General features: G+C 48.8%; 1 protein-coding gene across 3 annotated transcripts; it reads left to right on the forward strand.

The window, feature by feature from the left end:
• Positions 1-251: 251 nt before the first annotated feature.
• On the forward strand, positions 252-25,681 carry DIO1 (iodothyronine deiodinase 1). Of its 3 annotated transcripts, XM_079777380.1 has the most exons (4): positions 252-814; positions 13,428-13,571; positions 18,519-18,718; positions 21,300-25,681. In XM_079777380.1, exons 1-4 carry the CDS (start codon positions 493-495, stop codon positions 21,366-21,368), a joined length of 735 nt encoding a protein of 244 aa, XP_079633506.1. In that variant the 5' UTR covers positions 252-492; the 3' UTR covers positions 21,369-25,681. The 3 variants fall into 3 exon arrangements, with proteins under 3 accessions (XP_079633506.1, XP_079633505.1, XP_079633507.1); XM_079777381.1 differs by lacking the exons at positions 252-814; positions 21,300-25,681 and adding an exon at positions 11,154-11,338 and having other exon boundaries at positions 18,519-19,783; XM_079777379.1 differs by lacking the exons at positions 252-814; positions 18,519-18,718; positions 21,300-25,681 and adding an exon at positions 6,865-11,338 and having other exon boundaries at positions 13,428-13,564.
• Positions 25,682-25,904: the final 223 nt, after the last annotated feature.

A 25,904-nucleotide genomic window follows, 5' to 3' on the forward strand; every position in this document is an offset into this window, starting at 1 on the left:
AAATACTCCAGGGATGCCTCCGCCTCCAGAAACACTCAACCACCAGCTAGAAGCTGTGAGTGGGAAAAAACATCTTTCATTAGTAAAAGAAGCACTTACTTTATTAAGAGAATAATTAACATTAGAACGTACTTGCTTGCAACAGAACCTTTCTAAAGGACCACAGAGTCCCTTTAAGTGTGATCTTTTGAAGTGTTTGTTCTTGAACATTTATCAGAGGGAGAATTTAAGATCTGAAGTCTTCCAGTCCAAGAATCCCTCAAAGGTGAAGGCAAAGGATCAGGAATGATAATAATTAGAACAGATCTTTGAAGCACCTGGTAGGGAATTTTCCATTCCATTGACAGGAAGGCAGACACCTTCTGTCCTGGTAGCTTCCTCCTGGCCAGCGCTGGCTACTTCCACCCTGCACCTTTGTTCAGCTCCGCCCACTGTGGCCCAGCTGCTGCGTCTCTGTCCATCAGCCTCAGAGCCAGCTCTGGCTGTGCCGAGATGGGGCTGCTTCAGCCAGGGCTGTGGCTGAAGAGGCTCTGGATACTCTTGCAGGTGGCCCTGCATGTGACCTTGGGCAAAGTACAACTGAAACTGTTTCCCAGGAGAGTCAAGCAGCATATCTTGGCCATGAATCGGAAGAACCCGCACTTCTCCTATGATAACTGGGCTCCCACCCTCTTCAGCACCCAGTATTTCTGGTTCGTCCTGAAGGTCCGTTGGCAACGATTGGAGGACAAGACTGAGGAAGGGGGTCTAGCTCCAAACTGCCCTGTGGTCCGCCTTTCAGGACAGAGGTGTAACATTTGGGACTTCATGCAAGGTCAGGAGGCTGATATAGCTTGCTTGAGAGGTGCTTGGAATGGGGATGCTCAAGGCGGGTGGGAGGTGGGTTGGAAAGTCCTGGATTCTTCTTCTACTACTCCAGCTGCTCATTCTTTTGCTTCTTGTCCACTTCCTATTTCCAGAAACCAGGACTTTCCCTGGATTCTGTTTTTCTGAGGGGCATCAGCACCTTTCTTTGTGGGCACTCAAACCACAAACCAACCCAATGGCCTTCATCTCCCCCAGCACTGCTCTTACCATACGGGCATTCTGCCTGAGATGCACTTCACCCCCTCTATGCCCTGTCAACTCCTATGCATCCTTCCGACTTCTGCTCAGTGACACTTCCTGCAATAAGTCAACCTCAACTTCCCCAGACTAGGTTACCCCTTCTTGTATACTTAACATCCTAAATTTTTCTTATAATTACAAACTAGGACAGGTGTAATAATAGTGTGGGTATTTGATTAATGTCTGTTTCCCTCACTGGCCCGCAAGCTCTGTCCAGGTGGAGTCCATGGCTCTAACCCACTATTGTGCCCCCAGGGCTGCTGCTGACTCATGGTTGTTGCACAGTAAATATTTGTGCTCTCTGTCTCTTCCAAGAAAACCAGCTCAACCTATTTGGGTTCTGAAAGCCCTCTCCAATCAGTTTTCTCCTTTTGTCCTCACAGCTGCTCTTCCTGCCAGGACTTCTCCTCCCCTTTTCCAGATACCCTTCCACAAGCACATTCCTGACCCATCCAGCATCCCAGCTCACCAAACTTCACCCTCCCCCAAACGCCCACGCATTCAGGATACATGCTCAAGGGCCTCCCTGGGTTGTGCTTTGTGCTCAAGGTCCTCCCTGGACTGACTCCAGCTTTTCTTCCCAACTTTACCTGCAACCTCCCCTTCATGTTCACCGCCTGCAGACAACTGTTGGACCTCCTACGTCGTGGTGCTTCCCTCCTCTCTCTTTGCTGAAGTTGTTGGCTCTTCCACTCCAGCAACAGTTCAAATCCCGCTCACCCTCAGAGCCCTCCTCTCTTGCCACCCCATCTGTGAAGCCATCTCAGATGCTCTCTCCCTTCTGGATTCATGGCTCTCCGTCTGCACCTCTCCTCGGTCACTGACTGTTCCTACCCAGCCTTGGGCTGCCTAAGCATGTGTTTTCCTTTTGCCCAATGGGAAGCCTTGCAAGAAGGCTGTGTCTGATTCATCTTTGAATTCCCAGGGCCTAGACACAGCAGATAGAGTAGAGAAGGTCCCTGAGGCAGTTGGCTAATCTAGTGCTTTTAAAAGCGTTCTTTAGAACCCAAGTCCCACAAATACGTTGTATTACATAGAGTCCCCTGGTCGAAGTAGTTTGGGTAACGCTGCACACTACACCCTTCTCTTGGAAATTCATAGTGGGCGTGAACATATAACAGGCTCTGAGACGATCCAAAGCCTAAGAGCAAACAAACGAAACTTGAAAAAACTTTAACACAGCATTGACAAATTTTCCTAACACACACACACACACACACACACACACACACACACACACACACACTCCACCAGAGGAAATGCCTATCATCATAATGGTTCCAAAAGGAAATGTTGACTTAATCCATTCCTCTCCTTTTAGAAAGGAAATGGAGAAAACTGAGAGGCAAAGGTAACAGAGCCAGTGACTGACTGACTCAGACCCAGAATCAGGGCCTCTTCTTCCTGTTTTTTTTTCATTGTACCCCAAAAAACATTCATGAGCACCTCCTATGTGCCAGGCCCTCAGCTAGATGCCAGGGACACAGAGTTAAGTAAGAGCTTGCTCCTTCGCTCAAGGAGTTTACGGTTCTACAGAACAGATGGACATAATATACAAATGCTTACAGTTCTGTGAGATGGGGGAGGCTATAGAGCTAGGATCTTTGCCTGCAGGGCTTGGAGGATTTCCTGGAGGAGGAGGCTTTGGAACTAGGCCTTGAAGAATAAGATTTTTGTACCTGAGAACAGAAAAGGGGAAAGTGTTGCAAGCAAGAGGAAAGCCAAGAGGTTTTTTTTTTTGCTCGTGACTTTAAAACAGGGTGCACAAATGACCTCTATTTATTCAACAAATACTAATCAAGTGGCCACTGATAATAAGAGTAATGGTAGTAACAACTAACTTTTATTGTGCACCTACTATGTGCCAAGCACTGTGATAGAACCAGGCTGATGTGCTGAATATCAATCATCTATCGATCAATTCCATGAAAGCCACCTTGCCTCATGGTCAATTCACAGAATTTACTTGCCTCTCAACTGTTTTAGTGGGCCAGTTCACATTTTGAAGGCTGTTTATTTACCTGAGACTGAAGAAAGAAGGGAGAAAGAGGCTAAAAGACAAAAGAAAACTCTATTTATGAAATAAAGTTGGCTTTCAACACATTGACCCAGAGTCCCCTGAAATAACAGGTGCTGGTATTTGTTTATTTATAGTGTGGTCGGTGCAGTGATCAGTGTTGAGGGCAACACGACTGCTCTCTGTCTGGTTGATCTCATAACCCAGAGAGGGAGACAGTGTAGTGGGGGCGGGAGCCAGAGGGTTTTGGAGGAAGTGGGGTGGGGTAGCGAGGTATTCAGAGGAAAGCTTCCTGGAAAGGATGATGGTGAACTGATTGTCTAGGGCAGTGGTCGGCAAATTGCGGCTCATGAGCCACATGCAGCTCTTTGGCCCCTTGAGTGTGGCTCTTCCACAAAATACCACGTGCGGGCGCGCATGTATAGTGCGATTGAAACTTCGTGGCCCATGCGCAGAAGTCGGTTTTAGGCTCTCAAAAGAAATTTCAATCGTTGTACTGTTGATATTTGGCTCTGTTGACTAATGAGTTTGCCGACCACTGGTCTAGGGACAGTGAGGCCTTGGGGTGGGTGGGAGCAGAGAAAGACAGAGGAGGGAGCAGCAGAGGTCCGAGATGGGGAGGAGCATTGGTCAGTTGGGCAGAAGTGGGGTGTGGAAGGCATGAAGGGGTGAAGGATGAGGCTGGAGATACCATCAAGGACTAGAGCTTGGGGAGTGGGGAGGTAATGTGTCTTACCAAAGAGTAGAGTAGACTTTATCCTGAGGGTGTTGGTGAGTTCTAGAAAGGTTTTCAAGCAAGGAGTTAACACGATCAGGTCTGCTTATTAGAAAGACATCCTGTAACTGTTTTGGAAACCCATGAAGCCACAAAAAGCTCTGCTGTATACTTTGAACTCATTTTAGAGCCACAGAAGAGAAGGTCTGGCAGAGTCTTTATGGGTAACCTAAAACAACTCTTTCATTTTTCATATACAAAGGCCCAGAGAGGTAAATTACTCGCTCAGCGTCACACAGCTAGTTCTAATAGAGCCAGAACTAGAAAGTGTGCCTGCTGACTTTCAGCCAGTGCACTTCCGCTCATTGAGTAAGACAACAGAGGCTCAGAAAAATTCTCAGCCACCACCTATCCTCTGCATGTACATGCACAGATATGACATAAACATGCCTTTGGACACACACACACACACAGCCACACACACACACTCACGCACGCACAGCAAAACATTAACTTGTGTATTGTGGTGGAAGGCAAGCCTGATGATTTACTTTCTAGGTACCTAGAAGTTAATCTGAAACCGATTTATTTCAGCCCTTGTTTAATATCATTTAAAATCTCTCTAAGCATATTTATGAAGTGTCATCTAGTAATTATAAATGGACTTTCTGTGCTGAGAGAGCCCAGTATGGGGGTTAATTTACTGGTCTGGGGTGGGGGTGGGGAGTTTAGGATGGTAGGTTTGAGTCCAGCACTACCACAGAGCTGCTTTCCCATTTTTACAGATGAGTTGATTGACAGTTTTTGCCCTACGTTCTTGACAGGTGTGTTCTGCACCATGGCCTGTGGACATGGGCAGGGTGTCAGCCCTCAGCGCTGCCACCCCCTTGTACCTGTCCTTCCTCTCTCTATTACCAGGACAGCGGGGAACTGAGTTTAAACTTTGCCCTCAATACTGATCACTGCACCCACCACACTATAAACAAACCAATGGCTCTGTTTCTTCTAAGGTACTGGTGGGTGCTGAATCTTTTTTCTTTCCAACTAAAAACAAATTCCAGACAGCTAATATTTAACTCTGGTCCTGACCTTTAGTCTTTTGGATTAGAGGCCAATGGTCAGCCCCTTGTCCATGACTGGCCCCTGAGCTTCTCCTGCTGAGGCCCGAGTAACCCTGTCACATGGGCAAGGACTCGTTGAGCAATCCACCAGCAGCGACAGAGGCCCACACAACACCCTCTAGGGCCTCATAAGAGAAAATCTGTGAGCCAAGGACAGGGAGAACCGTGTATCTCCAAAGAAACTGGCCTGCTTTCTCCTCATATACTGAAAAATGAGGACTATAACCAATGACTTCCCTTTACTTGGCCACCAGGAAACTCAGAATCAAATATCAGCTGTTATAATGCAGGGACCTTAAAGCCTGTTTATGTATTCCACATTTCCCTCCTCTTCTATGCCTCCTAAGCTACTTCAAATCCTATGCGGAAGTAGGTGAAGAAATAACTAACCAAGTAAACCACAAGCAAGGTAAGATGTCCTCTACTCCCCATCCATCAGCAAGTCCTGTCAATTCCAGTTTTTTCCTTCTCTACTGCCCACACACTAGCCCATGCTCTCATTGTCTCATGTGGATTCCTCCCATGCTCCCAACTGTTTCTCTATAGCTTCCATTCCCACCTCAGTCCCTTCCTTTTAGAACAGCCAGAGTGATCTTCCGTATAAACCTGATCATTTTTTCATTATATAGTCCTCCTGTAGCCTCAGGAGGCTGGCTTGCAAGCAATAGAAACTCACTTTGTAATATATATATATGTATGTATATACTAGAAGCCCGGTGCACGAAATTCGTGCATGGCAGGGGGTTGTCCCTCAGCCCAGCCTGTACCCTCTCCAATCTGGGACTCCTGGAGGGATGTCCGACTGCCCTTTTAGGCCCGATCCTGGTGGGATCGGGCCTAAAAGGGCAGTCGGACATCCCTCTCACAATCCAGGACTGCTGGCTCCCAACTGCTTGCCTGCCTGCCTTCCTGATTGCCCCTAACTGCTTCTGCCTGCCAGCCTGATCACCCCCTAACCACTCCGCTGCCAGCCTGGTTGATGCTTAAGTGCTCCCCTGCCAGCCTGTTTGCCCCAACTTCCCTCCTCTGCCAGCCTGGTCACCCCTAACTGCCCTCTCCTGCAGGGTTGATCACCTTCAACTGCCCTCTCCTGCTGGCCATCTTATAGTGGCCATCTTGTGTCCACCTGGGGGCAGGATCTTTGACCACATGGGGGCAGCTATATTGTGTGTTGCAGTGATGATCAATCTGTATATTACTCTTTTATTAGATAGGATAGAGGCCTGGTGCAAGGGTGGGGGCCAGCTAGTTTGCCCTGAAGGGTGTCCTGGATCAGGGTGGGGTTCCCTTGGGGCGTGGGGCGGCCTGAGCGAAGGGCCTGTGATGGTTTGCAGGTCGGCCACGCCCCCTGGCAACCCAAGCAGAGGCCCTGGTATCTGGAATTTATTTTCCTTCTACAATTGAAACTTTGTAGCCTGGAGCGGAGCCAAGCCTGCTGCTCCCTCTGGGGCGGCAGCCATTTCTGTGGCAGTTAATTCACCTTCTACAATTGAAACTTTGTAGCCTTAAGCAGAGGCCTGGCCGGCCAGTGTGTGTGGAAAGCTTTGCTTCCCCTGTTGCCGTCGGCAACCCTGGCCTGCTCTCTCAAGCTCCATTCTGCCGCCATTTGTTTGAATTTGTTTACCTTCTATAATTGAAACTTTGTAGCTTGAGTGGAGGCTTAGGCCTGCAATGGCTATGGAAAGCTTGGCTTGCTCTGTTACCTGGGAAACCTTGCTCTCTGTGGCTGTAGCCATCTTGGATGGGTTAATTTGCATACTCACCCTGATTGGCTGGTGGGCGTGGCTTGGCTGGTGGCGCTGTTTATGTAGCGGAGTGATGGTTAATTTGCATATTACCATTTTATTAGAGAGAATATATATATATTTCAGAGAGGAAGGGAGAAGGAGAAAGAGATAGAAACATCAATGATGAGAGAGAGTCATCAATCACCTGCCTCCTACACACCCCCTCCTGGGGATTGAGCCCATAACCTGGGCATATGCCCTGACGAGGAGTCGAACCGTTACCTCCTGGTTCATAGATAGATGTTCAACTACTGAGCCATACCAGCTGGGCCACTCTGGTTTTCTTAGTCACACACATACACATACACAAAGGAATGTATTAGAAAATTGTAAGATCCCCAGAATCAACCACAGCTGGAGCACTAGGCCTGGACTGTCTTTTAGCATCAAAGGTCAGGCCTGGATGCTGCTAGCATTGTGGTTGCCATGGGAAACCATAAACACTGTGGGACTCCACCATCTCTGATGGGCACTGCCACTGGACCGTGGATGAATTCTACCATCTCAATTATTCCAGAATCAAAGATCTATGTGGGAGGGTCCAATCAGCCCTACCTGAGTCACTGACTGTGCCCTGGCCCCTCTGTCTTCCATAGAGCAAGGCTGAGCACACTCTCCCATCAATAAATAATACACAAAATAGGGAATTCCAAGTAGGAAGGACAATTAGGAGATGGGCAGCCAAAATTATAACGAATACCCACCATGCTTGCTTTGAATCTCCATGAAGTCCTATTGCACCTAGAATAAAATTCCGATTCCTCATAGTGTAGGAGAGCCTGCCTGCTCTGGCCCATACCTACCTCTCCATCCACAGCTCTCATTTCTCCCCCAGCCTGGCTTCCGTCACATTGGCCTTACAGGTCCTTGAACACACCAACCTGTCTGTGCCTCCTCAGGGCCTTTCTACATGGAGTCCCTTTGTCTGCTTCTCCTCCCTTTAGCCCCCAGGCTCATTCCTAATCTCCATTTCTCCAGTTAAATGACAGACATTTCATCAGAGACCTTCCTTGACCTGTCTGTCTAAAGCAGGTCACTCCTTTATAGCCTCTTTTGTAACACCACAACTTGAAATTACTTCATTTGTACCTTTACTTATATTTTGCCTGTCTCCCCATTAAGCAGGCCTCCAATTGCATGCAGGCAGAGACCTGCTGGTCTTGCTCTCTGCCGAGTCCCTGGCATATCACAGAGAGCCTTGTATATTTAAGTGCTGAATAAATGCTTGTAGATGAAAAAAAGTGTGCTCCATGTGGGGGATGTAAGGAACAGGCCCTGCCCTCAAGGGCAATGAGTAGCCTGGGGGATATAGACACGCACAGGCCATGTCCCAGTGCAGGACTGCATGTTCTAACAGGAGTACAGTAGGGGCTCAACACTGTCAGCTCTGGCCGTAAGTAACCACAGGGTGCTAGCAGCTCCCTAGACTTGCCCCCAATCTAGGCTGGAGAGTTACAGAAGGCACCCACTCAGGGCAGGCTTCATGGGACCAGTGAATCACACTGGGTCCCACATTCAGAAGGGCCCTGTGCTTGGGGTTTAATGCTGTTATAGTTGTCTTGAAATTCTTAATAGTTTTATCTTTGAATTTGCATTTTGTAACCTGATGCAACAATGGAACATATCCTGGGTACTTGGAACCTGGCTTCTGTAGGATCCCACCTCCCATAGCCTCCCTGCTCTCCAAGGCCCACTCTTCCACTCCCATCCCAGGTAGCTTCCTTCCTGTTCCCACCCAGTCACTGCTGCCACCTTCTGGCCCACACAGGGCCTGGGCATGGGCATGGGAAAGATCAGGTGTGGGCAACCCACAGTGTCTCATTGCAGGGCATGGAGGCAGCCGTCCCCATCCAGGGCTGACAGCATCATGTGCAATTTGGCAAGTGACTGGGGTGCCTTGATAGGAGTCTCTTGCCCACCTCCCCTGGCATCTAGGTATCTGGCAGGTCGCTGCACAGAGTTTGTAATCTCCTGTGGGTTGGGGTGGGCAGGAGAAATGTCTGGCTAAATTTCTGTGTTCCTGGCTGGGATGTGGTACATTGGTCTGGTGGCTGGAGGGAAAGGAACGCCAATAGCCAGTGGCCACAGACACACATTCACATGCACACTGAATTTGGGGGCTCCTGGGTGACTGTGAGAGTCTGCATTCACCCTATGAGTATCCCTGTGCCCAGGGGAGTGCAACATTAAATAGCAACAAAAAGTACCAGGCCAGGCAGGGCGAGAGGGTCGGTGGGGGGAGTCTCTCTCCCCAGCTCCAGTACACAGAGCCGCATTCCTTGGCCCTGCCACCCTCTCCCTTGCCCCGCCCCTACCCCCACCTCCGGCCCCTGGCGGGGGAAAAATCCATCCCAAATCACTCGAACCCGAGGGAGGTTTCCTCACACCCTCAGGGAGACGAGCTTTCAACGATTCCCTCTTCTCCGTCTCCCCCCAATCTCCCTCTTCCACTCCCTTCTCCCGGCACCGAGTGCAGGTCCCTTTAAGGCGAGGCCGCCGTCTCTGGGTCAGACCACCGTCCCCTCCCCTGCTCCCACCCCCTTCTCCCAGCGCCCAGTGCATGTCCCTTTAAGGCGACGGCGCCTTCTCCCGGTCAGACCACCGTCCCCTCCCCTGCTCCCACCCCCTTCTCCCGGCACCGAGTGCATGTCCGTGCTTGTCCCTTTAAGGCGACGGCGCCTTCTCCAGGTCAGACCACCGTCCCCTCCCCTGCTCCCATCCTCTTCTCCCAGCGCCCAGTACATGTCCCTTTAAGGCGACGGTGCCTTCTCCCGGTCAGACCATCGTCCCCTCCCCTGCTCCCACCCACTTCTCCCAGCGCCCAGTGCATGTCCCTTTAAGGCGACGGCGCCTTCTCCAGGTCAGACCACCGTCCCCTCCCCTGCTCCCATCCTCTTCTCCCAGCGCTGAGTGCATGTCCGTGCATGTCCCTTTAAGACGACGGTGCCTTCTCCAGGTCAGACCATCGTCCCCTCCCCTGCTCCCATCCTCTTCTCCCAGCGCCCAGTGCATGTCCCTTTAAGGCGACGGTGCCTTCTCCAGGTCAGACCATCGTCCCCTCCCCTGCTCCCATCCTCTTCTCCCAGCGCTGAGTGCGTGTCCCTTTAAGGCGACGGCGCCTTCTCCAGGTCAGACCACCGTCCCCTCCCCTGCTCCCATCCTCTTCTCCCAGCGCCCAGTGCATGTCCCTTTAAGGCGACGGTGCCTTCTCCCGGTCAGACCACCGTCCCCTCCCCTGCTCCCATCCTCTTCTCCCGGCGGCGCCGAGTGCAGGTTCCTTTAAGGCGATGGCGCCTTCACTGGGCCAGACCACCGGCAGCGGCAGCGGGGACGGCGACAACCCCGGGAGCATGGCGGACATCGACCTGTTTCTGGAATGTGAGGAGGAGGAGCTGGAGCCGAAGGACAAGTTTGTGGAATGTGAGGAGGAGGAGCTAGCGCCATGGCAGAAAACCAGTGATGTCACTGAGGATTCTGTGGTCGAAGACTGTAATTCAGTGGGTAAAACTACTGCAGTTTCTGTGAGCCAGCAGCCGGCCTCAGCGCCAGTGCCCATCGCTGCCCACGCTTCTGCTGCTGGGCACCTCTCTGCACCCACCACGGCCAGCGGCAGCGGGGCCCGGGCCAGCGACAGCACCGAGAGGACCCTGCTCACACTGACCGCCAACCATGCCGGGAGAAGCCGGAGTCCTCGACGGAACCTGTCTGAGGAGCAGCTACAGGCACAGCGAATCTCTGCGGCCGAAAGAAAGCAGCACCGTCGACAGAACCTGTCTGAGGAGCAGCTACTGGCACTGCGGAGCGCCGAGGCCGAACGAAGCCGGCGTCGCCGACAGACTGTATCTGAAGAGCAGCGATTGGCACAGCGCATCTCCGCCGCTGAAAGAAAGCAACGCCGTCGACAGAACATGTCTGAAGAGCAGCTCTTGGCAGAACGTATCTCTGAAGCCAGAAGGAAGCAGCACCGTCGACAGAACATGTCCGAGGAGCAGCTGTTGGCACTGCGGACCGCCGAAGCCGAAAGAAGCCGGCGGCGTCGACAGAACATGTCTGAGGAGCAGCGATTGGCACAGCGCATCTCTGCAGCCAGAAGAAAGCAGCGGCGTCAACAGAACATGTCTGAAGAGCAGCGGCTGGCGGAACGGATCTCCGATGCCGAGAGAAAGCAGCGCCGTCGGCAGAGTATGTCTGAGGAGCAGCTGTTGGCACAACGGACCTGCGAAGCCGAGAGAAGCCGGCGGCGTCGACAGAACATGTCTGAGGAGCAACGGCTGGCGGAACGGATCGCTGCGGCGGAAAGAAAGCAACGGCGTCAACAGAACATGTCTGAAGAACAGCGACTGGCACAGCGGACCTTGGAAGCCGAAAGAAGCCGGCGGCGGCGACAGAACCTGTCTGAAGGCCAACGATCGGCACAGTGTACTGAAACGGGAATTTCCAGGGGTGGACAAGACATGTTTAAGGACATTTTAGAAATCTTAGCAATTAAGGGGACCGTGGAAGAAGCACAGGGCTGGAAAGCTGCAACAGGTACCTTTCCATAGAATGAGGGAGCTGGAAACAGCAGAAGGTCTGTATTTACAAAATAAAGGTAAGGAAACCACGCATTCAAAGGGAGCAGAAGAAAGCCCAAAGGGAATAGGAAAACAAGGAAGGAGGGGAGGAAAACCTCACCTTTGAGCTCTGGAGTTACTATAGTAACTAGTCTGAGGGCATAGTGACCAATCAGAAGGGATATCAAGGCACTGGGACTTTCAGCCTTTATAAACTGTGGAAACAGGAAGTCGGTGGGACTTTTTCCCCCTCCGCATGTTGGGAGTCTCTTCTGTGGGACTCTTTTCCCCCCTCCCCCCACCACGTGGGAGTCTATGCTGTGAGATTCTTTCCCCTTCCCTACGTGGGAATCTGTACTTGTTCTTCAATAAATTTCCACCTTTGCTATTAAAAAAAAAAAGGAAAAAAAAGTACCAGGCTAGAGCAAGACAGAGACCACAGAAGATAAGGAAAATCTTTATATCTTAACTAGAGGCCCGGTGCCTGCACCCTCTCCAATCTGGGACCCCTACAATCTGGGACCCAGCCTGCACCCTCTCCAATCTGGGACCCTCTGGGGATGTTCAACTGCTGGTTTAGGCCCGATCCCACAGGGATCGGGCCTAAACCAGCAGTCAGACATCCTTCTCACAATCCAGGACAGCTGACTCCCAATTGCTCGCCTGCCTGCCAGCCTGATCACCCCCTAACCACTCCCCTGCCAACCTGATTGACGCCTAACTGCTCCCCTGCCAGCCTGATTGCCCCCAACTATCCTCCCCTGCTGGCCCAGTAACCCCCAACTGTCCTCCCTTGCAGGCCTGGTGGCCCCCAACTGCCCTCCCTTGCTGGCCTGGTCACCCCCAACTGCCCTCCCCTGTCATCCTGGTCACCCCTAACTGCCCTCCCCTGAATGCCTGAGTTCCCCCCTACTGCCCTCCCCTGCTGGCCTGGTCGCCCCTAACTGCCCTCCCTTGCTGGCCTGATTGCCCACAACTGCCCTCCCCTGCCAGCCATCTTTGACCACATGGGGGTGGCCATTTTTTACCACATGGGGGTGGCCATCTTGTGTGAGGGTCAATTTGCATATTACCTCTTTATTATATAGGATATACTAAATGGCATCCCCCCCCCCCATTTTTTGAACTAGGGGCCCTGAGTTTTCATTTTGCACAGTAAATTATGTAGCTGGCCCTGTTCCCACCCTTCACTGCCCTTCCTGGAGTCCCTTTCACTGCCTCCCCCACATCTTGGCTCAGGGAGAAGATAATCCTACCTAATAAAAGAGTAATATGCAAATTGACTGCACCTTCGCTATGCCCAAGTCACGCCCACCAGCAAATCAGGGCAAGTATGCAAATTAACCCAACCAAGATGGCGGTTAATTTGCATATCAAGACAGCGTAGAAAGAAGCCAAGCACTGGAGAAGGGAGCGAAACTGGGGAGAAGCGGCGGGGCGGGGGAGAGCGCAGCAGGAAGCCCTATTGCAGGAATCTTCCTGCAATGGGCTACTAGTATCTAATAACAGCTTACATTTATTGAGCACCTACTATGGGCCAGGCACCATTTTAAGCCCTTATCTGTATTAACTTCTTTAATTCTCATAACAATCCTATGAAGTATTATTACTATGTACATTTGTGGATGAGAAAACAGGTGCCTTGAATGGAAAGAACATTGAATTGAGAGTCTACGAGCCAGAGTTAATTTTAACTCCACTGCTGACCTATTGACATGAGACAGGCCTATAAAACTCAATTTGTCTATAAAATGGGGGGGGGGGGGGGAGGAGGGCTATTATCTACCTTGTAGTATACCAATCACATCCCATGAGAGAATGGATGTATGCTTGCCTTGTAAACTGCATTCAAAGGGACTCTTCTTATCATTCTTTTCATCCTCACCCAGCAACTGTGGTGGCCCACTAAGACTGCGTGATAAAACCCCTCATTTTATAGAGGAGTAAACTGGCTCCAGCTACTGCTAAGTCATGCTTTCTAAGCTTCTCCTCCGCTTCACTGTGCCCTTGGTCCATCTTAGAGGGGGAAATAAAGATAACAGGATTGAAGCAGAAGCAAAGATGATGCTTGTAAAATAAATGCTGTGTGTAAATGATTGGTTGGAGATGGTTCCATTTCTGTTTCAGGCAACAGGCCACTGGTGCTGAATTTTGGAAGTTGTACCTGACCTTCATTTCTTTTCAAATTTGACCAATTCAAGAGACTTATTGAAGACTTTAGCGCCATAGCAGATTTTCTCGTCATTTACATTGAAGAAGCACATGCATCAGGTACACAAAGATTCCCTACCTCTACCTCCTCCTGCCCTCTCTTTACTTGCTCACCTTCCACCAAGGTTGGGGTTGGAGAGAGGTATAGGAGGCGAGGGAAAGAGTCGCTGTTCACCCACCATCTCCCAGTCCCTGCTAGGTTTACCCACCACTTGCTAACTTCAGTCTGTGCTTTCAGCTAGGCACACAGAGCAGAAAACCTGGAGTGACAGGGTCTAGCTGGGGGAGCATCTAATATTCTGAATGGATAAGTAGGGAAATCAAGAGAGAGGAGCTAGCCCTAGCTGGTTTGGCTCAGTGGATAGAGCATTGGCCTGTGGACTGAGGGGTCCTGGGTTCGATTCCAGTCAAGGGCATGTGCCTTAGTTGCGGGCAATCCCCAGTGGGGGGTTGCAGGGGGCAGCTGATCGATGTTTCTCTCTCATCGATGTTTCAAACTCTCTATCCCTCTCCCTTCCTTTCTGTAAAAAAATCAATAAAATATATTTTTTTTTAAAAAAGAGAGAGGAGCTAATATGAGCACAATTACAAGGAGTTTAGAGCTGAAATGTCACAAGTGAAATGACTGCCGTTTAGCTACTAGTACGTGTGAAATCCATCCCAAGCCATTCTGAGCTCAAAGGGACATCGTGGTTCATCTCCGTCAGTGGTTCCCAAGCTTTAGTGACCATCAGGAGCGCCTGCTGGACAGAGTCTGTCAGATCCCCGTGGGGCCTCAGAATGTGCATTTCTAACAAGCTCTGGGCGATGCTGAAGTTAGTGGTCAGATACACTTGTATCTTTCTTGCTTTTTGTGGGGTTCAAACCCATGACCTTGGCCCAACTCTCAAACCCAGAGATTGAAGAAGGCAAAAGGCTTCAGTGGCCGCGTGGAATGAGTGTCATTTACTCACCTTTCTCCCCACAATATTTGTTTTTGTCAGCCAGCACCAGGCAGACTCCATGTCCCAGAGCTAGAACCTAGTAAAAGGTGGGTGAATGAGTGAAGTGAGGGTTTTAGGCCAGTATTGGCCTTGCTGGTTCCTCCACGTGTAGTAAGGGTAGAGATTGCTATTAATTAATTTTCAGCAAAGTTGATCCAGCAGTGCTTTCTCCAGTGCAGTCCCAGGATCCCTAGTGTCAGTGCCATCTGGGTTGCTTATTGAAAATGCATATTCCTGGGTCCTACCCCAGGCCCATTGCATCTTGATTTATATGTACCCAAAGGTTTGAAAGTTGCTTTCAACTTATTCATTTACCTGGCAGCCCCTGTCCTCATTAAGACTTTGAGGAAACTTAAAATATTAGCATAGGGTAATAGCTACATAGAGGTTTTACTATATTCTTCTCTCAGCTTTTGTGTATATTTAAAAATGTCCGTAATAAAATTGAAACAGTAAAAGAGAATGTGAGTGCCCACAGGTGTCTGTGGTCTCCACAGCTGAACAGAGTCGCTGCTTTGGTGTCATCACAGTTGACAGCTGAAGCTCGGTCCAGGCTGATTTAACCGTCTTGGGCCAGCACTTCTCAAACTTTAATGTTTACACTTAAGCCACCTGGGATCTCACTAAGATGCAGATTCCAGCTGAGCCACCAGGCCAGGGCCTCCCCAGGTGATCCTGAGACTGCTGGTTCTGGGACCACTCTTGGAGTAGCAACGTCCTAGGATCCAGCTTTTTTTTTTTTTTTAAGTCTTTTTAAATTTTATTTTATTTATTGATTTCAGAGAGGAAGGGAAAGGAATAGAGAGAAACATCAGTGAGAGAGAATCATTGACTGGCTGCCTCTTGCATGCCCCCCATTGGGGGTGGGGAATCGAGCCTGCAGCCCAGGCATGTGCCCTTGGCCGGAATCGAACCTGGGACCCTTCAGTCCGCAGGCTGACATTCTATCCACTGAGTCAAATCAGCTAGGGCTCCAGCTTTAATCTCTAAAAAATAAGTTGCAAACTGGGACAAGGGTGGTCAGACCATCACAGAAATTGTTTCTGGTCCTGATATCTGTCTCCTCACCCATTTCTCCTTGAGTCAGACCCAGCTGGTTTAACCCTTCCTACAGCCCACGGTGCCTACCTCATCCACTGAGGAAAAGCTTCCTGTCCCTATCCTGACACAGACCAGATTTCTTGCCTCTGTGCTCTGCCACTCCTGGTTGGGGCATTTATTTCTCCTTCCCCAGGGTACTTGTTTCTGTCACTCAGACAGAAGTGGGTATGGCCTGAACCCCACAACTGAAGTGCACAGAGCCAGTGTCCTCTGATCCCAGGAGGTCTAGGATCTGTGGCCCAAATCAATCAGTTTCCTTTTTCACAGATACCACGTTTGTCCAGGTAAATTATGGGAAAGTAGGAGATGTGGTGGGAGGAGCAGACTGGAGTTTCAGGCCTAAACCTGAGTCCTGGCTGCATCGCGTACTGGCCACACAACCTGGGCCAATGTACCTTCCATGCCAGCTTCTGCGCCACTAAAATGGGATGGCAACACTGATCCCACAAAACCACTCAGTCAGCAATATTTAACGTGTGCCTGCTATGTGCCCAGCCCTGTGGTGGGCATGGGGCTATAGAGATGAAAGATACACACAGTTCTTGCCTCTAAGGAACTCACAGTTGAAGTTGGGAGGCAAGTCAGCGCTCCTGTCTGGGCCCCCATGTTCTCAGCTGTAGGATGGGGGTGAGCAGCTCTGTTTGGCCTCCACAGGAGGTTGCTGTGAAGCTCCATTGACTAATTGCCCAAACGTGGTGCTATTGTCATCTACAAAGTAATAAATACTGTAAATACTGGTTTTTCTTGGAGGAAGGGTACTGAGCAGAGGACTTTGAAACACAGGAGGTGAAGCAAATTCTGCTGATGGACTTAAGCAACTTATATTACCCTGGGAGATAACTATTATTGTAAGCACAGGCCATGTGGCTTCCAAAGGAACCCATGACCACATTGTCTGGGTTCCAGGCTCCTCAGAAATGGGGCACGTAGAAGGGGACATAGCAATTGATAGTAACTTTTTCAACCTGTGGGCCCATTAGCTAATAAGTGCCACCTCCTGTGAGCAGGCAGAAGGGCACCCAGGCAAATGAGGTCAATTGAAAATCTTCCATTTAAACTTAAGTATCTTTAAATGGTTTGGTTTGGAAGGGGCTGGGGGAAACATCTTCAGAGCAAAGTAGCAGAAAATCTGCAGTATATAATACATACTGGGTTCTTTCCTACCTTTCTGTTATTTGGGGCAGTCAGACAAAATAAATCAAGAGAGTTTGAGCAGGTCCTATGAACCAGGCTGAGTACTGGGAATAACATTCATGTTATCTGAGTTAAGCCTCACAGTCATCTATTTAATAGGTTCTATTAATTAGTAGGTCCTATTAACCCATTTTACAGATAAGAAAACTGAGAATTTAGAGTTTTAGAAAACTTGCCCAATATCACACGACTCAGTGTGTCAGGGAAACTTTCCTGGAGAACCATGTTAGAGCAATGGTTCTCAGCCAAGGGGAATTTTGTCTTCCAGGGCTCATTTGGCAATATATGAAGACATTTTTGGTTGTCACAAATTGAAGGTGGAGGGGGCGGTTTCGGTTCAAAATCCTACAACACACAGGATGGTCCCCCCACACACACAACAAAAAATTATCTAGCCTGAAATGTCAATAATGCCAACGTTGAGCAGCCCTGTGTAGAGTTGAGCCTTAAAAGGACAGGTAGGATTTCAAACATGGAAGAGATGGTAAGGAGAAAGGGCAGAGGGGTGTCAGCATCATTTGAGGAGTCCACTCTAGCTAGATGTGAAAGGACTAGCAGCCGTGACTGGAAATGTAGGTGGGGAGAGATGACAGGGATCATTGAATGTCATGCTAAGGAGTTGGTCTCATAATTGGTTTTTAATCAGAAAAAAACATGACCAAATTTTGTGTTAGGAATCATTCTCAGAGATTTCTGGATGACAAGTTAGAAGGTAGTAAGACCAGGAGGTCATTGCCAGGCTAGTAGCTGTACTTGGCTCTAAGCTCACCCTGAGTGGCTTATTATAAGGCTGTTAGAGAGCTAACACATCTGCTGCAGCAGCAGAAGTCACAGTATCCAAACAAGGAGAGAAAGTCCAGCCAGAGGCAGGAGCTTCGATGAAAACGGCAGAAGTGAGAGACAGCTTGGGGGTGAGTGGGTCGAGGATCCCCAAGTATTACACTGGCTGGAGCAAAAAGCTGGAAGAAGACCAGAGAGATGGGCTAGGTCACTCAGGACCTGGTAGACAATACTGAGGAGCTTGGGGCTTATCCTGAAGGTGATAGGGAGCCATCCTGCTTAGATCTAAGCAGGAAAGTGACATAGTCAGATTTGCGTTTTTTGGAAAGAACTCTGGTGGAGAATAAATAGAAGAGGAAAATCGTCTAGACTCTAGAGCAGTAGTTCTCAAATTGTGGCATGTGTTAGAATCATCTGGAAGGCTGTTAAAACTGATTGTTGACCCATTCATTCTTGGTCAGTCTATGGGGCCCGAGAATTTGCACGGCTGACAAACTCCCAGGAGATGCTGATGTTACTGGTCTGGGCAGCTCACACTTAGAGAAATACTGCTCTAGATCCTGGCCTAAGTGTGGTGCAGGCACCGGCATCCTTGGCATCCTGGGAGCTAGCTAGACTCAGGGCCACCCTAGACAGACTGAATCAGAATCCTCCTTTAACAAGATCCCTGAGTGATTCATTATCACATTAAAGTCTGAGAAGTACTGGTCTGTTGGATTGTCTCACATTGAAGAGCCAAGATCTGGATGTCAGGAGCCGCGGGCTTTAGTTCTGGATCAACCACTAACTCCCTATTTGATCTCATGCGTTTACCCATAATAGGAAAGTGGGCCAAATCATGGCCAAGGGTCCTCAATCTGGGACCCCCCAGTTAAAAGTGGGGGCTATTTAGACTAAAGGAAGTGTGTACTATGCCTGTGGGGTCCACTGGTTGGCCTTTCTCTTGTAGATGGCTGGGCTTTTAAGAACAACGTGGTCATCAGGAATCACCGGAACCTCCAGGACCGCCTCCAGGCAGCCTACCTGCTGCTGGACAGGAGCCCCCGGTGCCCTGTGGTGGTGGACACCATGAAGAACCAGAGCAGCCAGCTCTACGCGGCGCTGCCCGACAGGCTCTACGTGCTCCAGGAGGGCAGGATCCTCTACAAGGTGGTGACCACTCCCACCCCCACCCCAGGGCAGGGGCCCAGGGAGGGCAAAGGGCAAAAAGAGGCTTCACATCAGGCAGACCTGGATTCAAACAGCTGCCCAGCCATTTACCAGCCATGTAACCATGGGCAAGTCCTTTCTTTTCTTGGAGCTCCAGTTTCTTCTGCAAAATGGAAATGTTGGCTCCCATGTCTCAGGGGACGAAATGATGCACAGGGAAGTCCCTAGCATTTAGACTGGAGCTGGGGCCTCCTGGCAGCCTTCTGAACCCAGAAGACTGGCCCAGCCCTGGTTTAGTTTGAAGCTTAGAGATAGAGAATATTGTTTCCATTTTATAAACAATGCTCAGAGATGGGAATTGACTTGCCCCAGGTCACTCTGCACGAGGCTGATTTTAATTCTAAGTCCTCTGGATGGGATGAGTCAAAGTGGGAAGTCTGCAGCAGCTAATCTCTGAGGCAGGCCTGAACCTGGAGGGGCTGAAGGAAGTGGGAAGAACACAAACCCTGAAGTTCAGAGCTGGAAATACTGAAGCAGAGGTTCAAGACAGGGGTTGAGTCCAGGCTTCCTTTCTGAAAGGACTGCGTTCTTCTCAAGGCTTCCAGCCTGGCCAGGGAGGGACATAAGCACAGCCTCTGACCCCTGGGCCCTGCTGGCCTCCTCTGAGAGGTCAGAGACCTGGTTTGGTAGCTGCTGAAGGGATTTGCAGCCTTGGAGAGCACAGAAAGCCCAGCCATGGGGATACTCCTCTGCCCACAGCGCAAGCTGGCCTATGTATGCAGTTGAAATAAGAAAGGACTTGTGGATGAATCTCCAGGGTGCTGAGGGTCAGAGCCTGAGGATTCCCGTCCTCCCCTGAGACGTGATTGTAAGATGGCAGGACTGAGGCAAACTGGGCACTGTGTCCCTACCCTGGGGTAGGCCCTGTGAAAACACTGAGAATACACAAAAAAGTGAATTTAAAATGGCCCAAACCTTCCTTGAGGTGTTCACAGTCTAGGGCAGTGGTTCTCAACCTTTTTAATGCCGCGACCCTTTAATACAGTTCCTCATGTTGTGGTGACCCCCAACCATAAAATTATTTTCGTTGCTACTTCATAACTGTAATTTTGCTACTGTTATGAATCGTAATATAAATGTCTGTGTTTTCCGATGGTCTTAGGCGACCCTGCTAGCGGTTCTCAACCTGTGGTTGCGACAGGTTGAGAACCGCTGTTGTAGACCCACAGGTTGAGAACCGCTAGCAGGGTCGCCTAAGACCATCGGAAAACACAGATATTTACATTACGATTCATAACAGTAGCAAAATTACAGTTATGAAGTAGCAACGAAAATAATTTTATGGTTGGGGGTCACCACAACATGAGGAACTGTATTAAAGGGTCGCGGCATTAAAAAGGTTGAGAACCATTGGTCTAGGGCAGTGGTCGGCAAACTCATTAGTCAACAGAGCCAAATATCAACAGTACAACGATTGAAATTTTTTTTGAGAGTCAAATTTTTTAAACTTAAACTTCTAACGCCACTTCTTCAAAATAGACTCGCCCAGGCCATAGTATGGAAGAGCCACATCAAGGAGCCAAAGAGCCGCATATGGCTCACGAGCCACAATTTGCCGACCACGGGTCTAGGGGATAAGGAAGACCCAACCCAACTAGAGTGTCACAGTATCCCAAGTGCTGTGAGACTCCAGAGCAGGGGTCAGCGAACCGTTCCTGTAGGGCAGGAGACAATCCCTGTCTCCACAATTCAGTTTCACTGGTGTCACACAAAAATGGCACAGACAAAATGTAAACGAAACGGTATGGAGGCATCAGGACAGATTTAGCTCTCAGACAGTTTTCCAAACCCTGGAGAAGGGCAAGTTTTTCCAAGGAGGTTATAATTGCTTGGCTAAGGGATAAGGAGCCAGCCATGGGAGCATGGTGAGTGAAAGTCATTGCAGATATTGAGAAGAGGGTGGGCAAAGGCACTGAGGCGTGCTAGGGCAGGGCATGAATGGAGAACTGAGGGCTCCTAGGTTACAGGGGTCCCATTCTGGACCAAGGAGTTTGGCCTTCATTTTAGGGTCATTCTGACCATTGAGAAGTTTTGAGCAGGGGAGAGACATGATCAGATCCTTACTTTAGAAAGATCACTGGCTATTGGGTGAAGAATGGAGTGGAGAGAGCAGCGCATAGTCGGTAGGTGAGACAGCTGCCCGAGTAGAAGAGGAAGGGGCTGAATTAGGCGGTGGGATTGGAGAGGCAGAGGTGGTTCTGATGTAGAATGATTAGAACTTGATGTGAGGAGTGGAGGAGATAAGGCCAGTCTGAAGGTATGATTATGGAAGAAAAGTGTATTTGTATAGACCCATTTCTCCTTTTGAAACTATTCACTTTATCCCATTCCGGTTTTCCTCCCACTTCTGTCCTGTCCTAAATGGTGGGGCCACTCCACACACTCGCCCTGCGTGATCTCGCACACCTCATAGTTGCATCTGCCACTGACAACACCATCCTGATGCCTCCCACGTGGATATCATTAGCCCAGATCTCCTGCAAGTCAGATATCTGGGAATGCTGATTTATTTCTCTTGCAGGGTAAGCCTGGCCCTTGGAACTATCACCCAGAGGAAGTTCGTGCTGTTCTGGAAAAACTCCACAGTTAATCTGGACAGATCCCCCAGTCCCAAGTGACCAAGAGGAAGGCGCCTCAAGGCTTGGCTCTCCCCCCCGACCCAGCTGGCTTTTACCTCTTGACCTGTGTCCCCAGTTGAATTACTAGCTCAGATTTTTCTGATCTAAGCAAACAATTTTTGTAATCAGAAAATGAAGCAGACAGTGAGCTGAGTGTTAAAGAATGTACAGCTCCACGCTGTCTCCACTGTGGATACTTCACAGCATGACGTCTCTGAGTGTGAGAGCAGTCGTCCTCTGTGGGTGTACTTTTCAAACGTGGTCTCTCTCCAGTTGCCCTAATACCAAGTGATTGGATATGGCATCCCTTACATTAGGTAAATGCATTTTACCAAATTTGTCATTTATGGAATGGATTGATATTTAAGACACTAAACTGGTTTTTAGACCCAAGCATGGGACAACTCCAGGTGTTTAGAGAGAGATGAGGAACTGAAAAAGGAGGAGTAGGGATGAGAGGAGACAGTAAAGGTGGTAATCCTTTACCTGCCAAAAAACTGAAACCAGTCAATGGTGGTGGTGGTGAGGAGTGAGTTTCCATGGTAATGCATCTCCAATTCTATAGAAGAGCTGGGTATGTACTTTACAATCTTTGACTGTGTTTCATAGAAATCTGGCTCTCTGTATTCTGGAATCTTCTACCATCTTTACTTATCAATGGAGTCACTTGGGAGGGGGAGGACTGGCTTCCCAAAAACATTATAACCTTGACCAAACTAGACAACAGGCACCAGCAAAGCTGCCATTCAGTTATGCAGAAGCTCATACTTGAAGTCCTATTTCTAAGATTTTTTTTTTGCAAGTCTCTTAATGGTCATTTGTGTCCAATTATATCAGACTAATGGATAACCATTGATACTCATCTGTTTTAACTCTGCTTCTCTTCATATTTGTTTATGACGGCCACAGCCTAAAGTACACACAGCTGTGACTTGATTTGAAAATAAAATATTTGAAGATGCAGCAAGCTAATACAGAATGATTAAAATATATGAGCCCATTTGGGATGGCTTCAGTGTGATCTTTCCATTTTCTTTTCCAATTTGTGTCAGCCTGTTCTGTCTTTTATTATATCCCAATGTACAGTTATCTGATTAGCAAAAATACCATATGCTGGAAGGGCCTCATTTGATGGGAAGAACACTAAGTCTCTATGTGTTACATGTCAAATGTGGTTTCGTCTTGTGAACTTCCGCTAGAGAATTTTTCCACATTGGAATCAAACTACCTTCACAACATGACATAAAAGAATGAACTTGGGAGACATCCTTTTAACATGAAAACACATTTTCCTTGGCTCTGCCTTAATTGCTATAATGTTAATATTACTAATGTGCTATTTTACTTTTTAAAAAATAACTATTTTTAGTCACCTACTAGACACTGGGGCTTTCAGATATGTTATCTCATTTAATCTCTATATATCTCAAAGAAGAAATTTATTATCTCCATTTATGAGTGAGGAAATCAAGGCTCAGCATTAAGTAACTTGTGGAGGGTCTCAAATTAGTAAGTAACAAGCTGAGATTCGAACCCCATCTCTAACTTCAGGGTCAGAGTCCTGGCTCTGCTCCCTGTCAGCTGTGTGACTTGGTATCTTGAGCTATAATGGGATATCAATAGTGCCTACCCCATAGAGAGGATCCATGAGTTAAGCACTCAAAACTGTGCCTGGTTTGAATACAATTCCATGGAAGCATTGGCCATTATTACTATTATTTATTATCATCATCATTGTTGTTCCACAACTGCCTCCTCGGGCTCCCTTTTAAGGGGTGAGGAATGGGAAGAAGATAGAACAGTAGGGACACATAAAAATTCTTCAACTTGCCAAAGCAACTATTCAATACTGGCATGAGTTTGTGAAGGCAAACTGAAAGGTGAGTAGCTGTGAAAATGGTGGAACCAAAGCACATCTGAGCACTGTCCTTCCTAAGTCTTAAATTCACTTCTCAGATGGCCTTCCAGTTCATGTCTATAAATGGACAGAACCTCCCAGTTTTCAACAAACAATAGTAGCTGGAACTGAGGAATTTACAGAATCATAAAAGAGACCCCAAGTGTTCCAATTCAATTCTCTTCAATTTAATGCATCAGACATCAACCGAGCATCGGTTCTTCTTTTCTGTGTGCTGAGTGATGCAAAGGTGGACAAGGTCCAGCTGTTGTCTTCCAGAACCTTAACCTCATGGGATACCAGATGTACACTGTGATTTACACTGTGATGACCACAATTCAAGGTGTTGTGGAAGAATGAAGAAACCCAAGCGACGCTCAGAGAAATGGAGTTACACAGCTTTATTACCCTGGCGGTCTCAGAGGAGTTGCCTCCAAAGTCTGAGCAAACCAATATGGTGGAAGCCCTTCTTTTATCCCCTTTGGTTTCTTTGTCCCCCAAATATGGATGGGACTTCTGTACCTTTTGTGAGCTTTGCAAAAAGCCCCGTGGGTTGGGATGGGGGTCTTGAGATCATATCTAAGGGCCTGGCCTGATGCCAGCGCTGATAACCCCCTCCAGGGGTTGTATACTGCTCATGGTTTATGGCCTCTGTAAAGTGTGAGCATTTAGGTAACAGATCTTGCAAGACCAGTTTGTGGAAAAGGGGCAGTGACTGAATTATAGGTTATCAATAATTATAGGTTATCAAGAATGTACATTAGGTTGCTGGCACAGATTCAGATTGCTAGCCCCCCCAAACATCAGGGTTACATTGGAATTAGCCTTTTAGCCTTCTCAAAGGTGGAATATGATGGGTTAGAGCTGAGGTAAAGACTAAATGCTCAGGGAATACAGAGAAGAGAAATCCCTCTGAGCCGGCTGCACCTGGGAAAGCTTTATGGAGGTGGCTACCTTTGGGGTGCCCAGTGCTTCCATAATTTGGTATGGGAACCTGGAGAACATGAGAAGAGAGATGGGCATTTAAGTGGAGAACACTACATGAGCAAAGGTGGAAAAAGAACATGTGTAGAGGACTGCAAGAGGTTTGGACTCAAATTTAATTCATAATGGAGAAGGGCTTTTCTCTTTGAAGGTGTTGTAGTAATATATAGAAACTAGAGGCCCGATGCACGAAGATTCGTGTAAGAATAGGCCTTCCGCCGAAACCGGTTTGGCTCAGTGGATAGAGCGTCGGCCTGCGGACTCAAGGGTCCCAGGTTCGATTCCGGTCAAGGGCATATATCTTGGTTGCGGGCACATCCCCAGTGGGGTGTGTGCAAGAGGCAGCTGATTGATGTTTCTAACTCTCTATCCCTCTCTCTTCCTCTCTGTAAAAAAATCAATAAAATATATTTAAAACAACAACAACAACAAAAAGAATAGGCCTTCCTTCCCCTGGCTGCTGGCACCAGTTTCCCTCCAGCACCCAGGACCTGGGCTGCTTCGCTCCAGCTGCTGCCGCCACACACCGGGGGTGTGCTCTGAGCTGCACCGCACGGCCATTTGTAACACCCCCCTACCCCTGGTGTGTGTGTGTCCACTGGGGTGGGGGCGTGCTCCGAGCTGTGCCGCGCAGTCCAGCTCGGAGCATGCCCCCATCCCTGGTGTGTGTGTGTGTGTATGTGTGTGTGTGTCTGCTGGGGTGGGGGCGGCACGCAGTCTCCTCCTGCCCATCTGCACGTGCAGCTCCTCCTGAGTGGTCGTGATGCAGCCTTCTCAAGCCGGTCGTGACACCCGGCTAATTTGCATATTACGTGTGTGTGTGTGTGTGTGTGTGTGTGTGTGTGTGTGTGTGTGTGTGTGTATGTTTAAAATGCTTTAAAAATGTCTAAAAATGTTAAAAAGGTTTAAAAATGTTTGAGTTAACTTTCCTGAAACCTAAAGTGTGATATTAAGGACACATTCCCCACTGCCCTGAAGCATGTGTACCCCATAAATAAGGATTTGAACTTCAGTTACTGACTCAGAGTGACTTGCTAAGATAAGCATTTGTGTGAATGATGTACTCTCCCTAGATAACCACATGTATCCCCTTGCCCTGTTTGAGATTAACATGTGTGCATTTATGTAATTCTTTGATAGCCACCTGAACTGCTGCGGATACGAAACAGGCTTTAAAAATAGGTCCTGGCCAGCCAACAGTGCTTGCCTGTCGAGACAGCCACAAAGACACATCCTTTTGTCAGTCCGGCAAGCGACGCTGCTCCACGCTCCTCTCTCTGCCAGACGACAGAAGAACGGCTAGTACCTCCCGATTGAGATGCGATCGAGCTCTCAGGTGAGGAACCCCGGCCCACTGCATGCCGGACCGGACCAGCCCAGCTGCCGGACCACAGAGGACAGCACCACCAGGATCCCATCAAGCCTGTACACGCAGCATCAGGAACTTTTGTGAATAATAAAGTGCTGTGTGATTTGCAACTGCATATGTTTCATGTGGTGTAATTCCTCCGGCAGTTAGTTGAATCATTTTGCATACGCTTAAAATTGAAATTAAAGCTTCTGGTCTTTTCGGTCTTAGGCCTGCCCTTGGTTCTGCTTGCGTAGAGTAGCCTCTTTGCTAGCAACT

This window comes from Cnephaeus nilssonii (genome assembly GCF_951640355.1).
Source record: "Cnephaeus nilssonii genome assembly, chromosome: 7".
Classification (NCBI taxonomy): domain Eukaryota; kingdom Metazoa; phylum Chordata; class Mammalia; order Chiroptera; family Vespertilionidae; genus Cnephaeus; species Cnephaeus nilssonii.